Source organism: Lynx canadensis, chromosome C1 (genome assembly GCF_007474595.2).
Source record: "Lynx canadensis isolate LIC74 chromosome C1, mLynCan4.pri.v2, whole genome shotgun sequence".
Lineage (NCBI taxonomy): Eukaryota > Metazoa > Chordata > Mammalia > Carnivora > Felidae > Lynx > Lynx canadensis.
Window position 1 is genome coordinate 20359552 of NC_044310.1, and position 4392 is coordinate 20363943.

At 51.0% G+C, this 4392-nt stretch overlaps 1 protein-coding gene across 1 annotated transcript; it reads left to right on the plus strand.

Moving 5' to 3' along the window:
* Positions 1-367: 367 nt before the first annotated feature.
* Positions 368-993, plus strand: LOC115519691 (40S ribosomal protein S20-like). The gene is made up of 2 exons (XM_032594069.1): positions 368-590; positions 828-993. The coding sequence occupies exons 1-2, from the start codon at positions 397-399 to the stop codon at positions 991-993; spliced, it is 360 nt and encodes a 119-aa protein (XP_032449960.1). The 5' UTR covers positions 368-396.
* Positions 994-4392: the final 3399 nt, after the last annotated feature.

Here is a 4392-nt window from a genome sequence, read left to right on the forward strand (position 1 = left end):
ATGTCTTTGGGGTTTTTCCAGATACGACATATGAGGCAGAATTAACCATCCCCTCCACCCTCGTTCTGATAATACATCATTGGGAAATATTTTGGTCTCCTGCCTGAAAATGAGGACCTAGGAGGATTATTAGAAGCTCCATCCAGGTAGTGTCAGAAACCTGCAGCTGAGCATCACAGGACCTGGGTTGAGTACTGGCCTGGCCTTTGGGTGACGGGCAAGTTCCTTCTCCCTGCACCTTCTGGGTTTCTTCACCTAAGGGTGCTTTGCTTTCTCTTTGAGGAAGACAAAGTCAGTCGCAGCTACAGCAGGGTTTTGGCTGACCCCCTCCTGCTCCTGATTCCCTGCTGCTCTCGGCGCCAAGGAACAGGTCCTTCTGGAAGCCACGCTGCAGCCATGGCTTTTAAAGACACCGGGAAGACACCCTTGGAACCAGAGGTGGCGATTCGCCGAGTTAGAATGACTCTAACCAGCCATAGCATAAAATCTTTAGAGAAGGTATTTGCTGACTTGATCACAGGCGCAAAGGAAAAGACTCTCAATGTGAAAGGACCAGTTTGGATGCCTACCAAGACTCTGAGAATCACTACAAGAAAAACTCCTTGTCGGGGTGCCTGGGTGGCTCAGTCGTTTAAGTGTCCGACTCTTGGTTTCGGCTCAGATCATGATCTCCCGGTTTTGTGAGTTCAAGCCCCGTGTCGGGCTTTGTGCAGCCGGCAGCACAGAGCCTGCGTGGGATTCTCTCTCTGTCCCTCTCTCTCTGTCCCTCCCCCACTCGTGCTGTCTCTGTCTCTCTCAAAATAAATAAATAAACTTTAAAAAAAGAAAAGGAAAACTCCTTGTGGTGAAGGTTCCGAGACTCGGGATCGTTTTCAGATGAGCATCCACAAGCGACTCATTGATTTGCACTGTCCTTCTGAGATTGTTAAGCGGATTACTTCCATCAGTATTGAGCCAGGAGTTGAGGCTGAAGTCACCAGTGCAGATACTTAAATCAACCTTTTTAATAAATTGATTATCAGTTGTTTAAGAAAATGATAAATGAAAGGCACGCTTTGCTCTCAAAAGCTTAAAGAACGATGATGCTGACTTCAGGCCTCTGAGTACCAAGGTTCAGCTCCTGGGGCATGGGCAGGAGCTGCTCTGGGCTCCTCCCTGCCTGGCACCGCGGGGGGAGAGGGAAGCACACGATGTGATAACCGCCTTGGGGAAGAGAACTCACAGTCTGGCCAGGGGGACCTAATGTTCAGCCAGGAACCAAATGGAAAATGGGCTGATGGTCCAAATGATTCTCTATGTGTGGGGCTGAAGGGAGAGGAGCTGGAGTGTTCCAAGGAGGGGTAGGAGACCTGGGGGTGCGGGTGGGGGGAGGACAGAGAAGGCTTCCTGGGGGAGAAGCCTTTGGAAATTGGCAGGGCAGCCCAGGGGCGCTTCCCAGAGATGGGAGGAGGCAGGAAGGAGGAAATTGGGTCCAGGTGACCACAGAGCAGCAACTTGGCCAGGGAGTAGGAGAGGCGGGGCTGGCGGGAGCTTGGGCGGCCGCCCCACAGCTGGGCCTTGGAGAGGAAGGCGGTGGGGGGGGGGGGGGACGCAGTCCCTGCTTATGGCCCTGAGAAAGCGCCATTTTCTCAGGCCACAGGCTGGGAGGGAGGGCATAGTCGCATAGTCGCCAGAGGGGCCTCTCTGAGCAGCCCCCAGGGCCCTGCCCAGCTCTCCTGGGCCTGCAGGGCAGAGGGTGAGGAGTTAAGCCCCAGTCCCCCCCGCAACTGCCACATGGCCTTCCCTTCAGCTTGGATCACATTTCTGCCTCTTCGCAGCTTTACGGACTTGGGCGGGGGGTGGAGGTGGCTGGGGGGCACTTTTACTGTATCCCATTCCTCAGAGAGCTGACTGAGGCAGAGTGGGTGCTAGCCAAGTTAAGGAACTGAATGAAAACTCTGATAATAGTGATAGCAAAGCCTAAAGTTAAGAGCTGGACTGCCAAGATTCAACTGCCGCTAATGAGTTGCGTGACCTTAGACGAGTCTGGTAACCGTTCTGTGCCTCGGTTTCCTCATCTGTAAAGTGGGATGCTAATATTGCTTTATCATAGGGTCATTGTGAGGATCAAATGAGAAGACAGATGTAAAGCACCTGGACATAAAGCACTGTGGCCTCAAAGCCAATAAAACAAACAGGCTTTGGAATCGCCCTTCTAAGTCTGAGCCTTGGTTTCTTTCTAAAATAGTGCTAAAAGGGGCACCTGGGTGGCTTAGTTAGTTAAGAATCCGACTCTCGATTTAGGCTCAGATCATGATCTCACAGTTTGTGAGATGGAGCCCCGTGGTGGGGGGGGCAGGGTTCTGCACTGACGGCGTGGAGCCTGCTTGCGATTCTCTCTCTCCCTCTCTCTCTGTTCACACACTCTCTCTCTCTCAAAATAAATATTTTAAAAAATGTTCTGGGGCGCCTGGGTGGCTCAGTCGGTTCAGCGTCCGACTTCGGCTCAGGTCACGATCTCGCGGTTTGTGGGTTTGAGCCCCGCGTCGGGCTCTGTGCTGACCTCTTGCTCGGAGCCTGGAGCCTGCTTCGGATTCTGCGTCTCCTTCTCTCTCTGCCCCTCCCCACTTGTGCTCTGTCTCTCAAAAATAAATAAATGTAAAAAAATTTTTTTGAAATAAAAACAATTTTTAAATGTTCTAAAAAATTAATTAAATACAATAAAATGACGCTAGTAATCCCTACCTTTTGGGGCATTTGTAAAGATTGGTAAAGGCAAGGTAGTCCCTGATGAGAGCACATCAGAGGCCCTTCTCCTCTCTCGTCCTCTCCCTGCCCTACCACCAGATGTTCAAGGTTTATTCACCCACTCCCAGCAAGCAGCTGTCCCTCAGCCACCCCTCAGGCCTGGAAATCTACCCCAACAGCCGAGTTTGGATTATTAGGCAAGGACCCTTCCAGGCCCCAGAAGCTAGCTCAAGAGATTCTGGGATCTGGACACCCAGAGGTGGTCCAGAAGGGGGTAGAGATGGGCTTCAGGTGGGCAAGGCCTCTTGGCCTCTCTGACTCCTCACTCTACGGGGATGGGCCCAGCAGAGGAGGTCTGGAGTGGGCTCTCTGAAATGCACGGGCTCCTGCCTCCTGGTTGCCTGAGCCCAAGGGTCACACTGCTCGAGAATAAACAACAAAGCCCAGCCCAGCACACGTAGTGGACACTTGGGAAATAGTAAGAATGGCTGCCATTCACTATCTTCATAATAAACACTTAAAAGCAGGTACTACTGAGGGGCGCCTGGCTGGCTCGGTCGGTAGAGCATATGACTCTTGATCTTGGGGTTGTGAGTTTGGGCCCTGCTCTGGGTGTAGAGATTACTTAAAAAGGGGCGCCTGGGTGGCTCAGTCGGTTAAGCGTCCGACTTCGGCCCAGGTCATGATCTCACGTCCATGAGTTCGAGCCCCGCGTCGGGCTCTGTGCTGACAGTGCAGAGTCTGGAGCCTGTTTCAGATTCTGTGTCTCCCTCTCTCTCTCTGACCCTCCCCCATTCATGCTCTGTCTTTCTCTGTCTCAAAAATAAATAAACGTTAAAAAAAAATTTAATAAAAAAAATAAATAAATAAAGTCCTAAAATAAATAAATAAATAAATAAATAAAAGCAGCCACTACTGAGCCCATTTTGAAGATGAAGAAACTGACACTCGAGACGTAAAGTCATTTGCTTGGTACCCCAAGCACAGCTTATAGCACAGCTATATCTAAGGGCAAAACTGAGATTCAGAGCTGAATCTGTCTGATTCTGAAGGGGCCGCTAGCTAAGGGATGGGAATCCCAAGGTCACCACCAGACCCTTGTTGGGGTTGGATCAGGAGCTAGGTGCTGGACTGTCTGTCCCAGGACGATAGCCAGACCCACTCAGGATGAAGGGGTTTAATCCACCCTCAAAAACCTGTGAGCCCCGTGCACAACCCTCTGGTAGCCTTCTGGCAAAAGTTATTCACTCTACACACATTTGTACCTGCTCCTGTGTGTGGGAACATATGCTAGACCCTAGGGACCTAGATGAATCGGACTTGGACGGTGCCCTCCAAGTGCTGCTCATCTGCTAAGGGAGGCAGATACGTCGCTAGAAAACCCTAGTAGAGGGTGAGGTGGCCTAGGGATTAAGCACATGAGCTGTGGCAGCCAGGCGCCTGGGCTTGAGTCACCTGTTACCTTTGCAAACTGGGTCAGCCCCTTCACCTTTCAGAGCGTCAGTTTCACGTGAGTAAAATGGGACTGATGATAAGATACTTTCGTAAAGACCATTGTGAGCGTGAAATACTTCTATAAAGCTGAGCAGAGAGGAGAAAGCATCAAATGAGTGTTAGCTCTCCGTTATTAAGATAATGGGGGCATAGAGGAGAAGCTTAACTCTT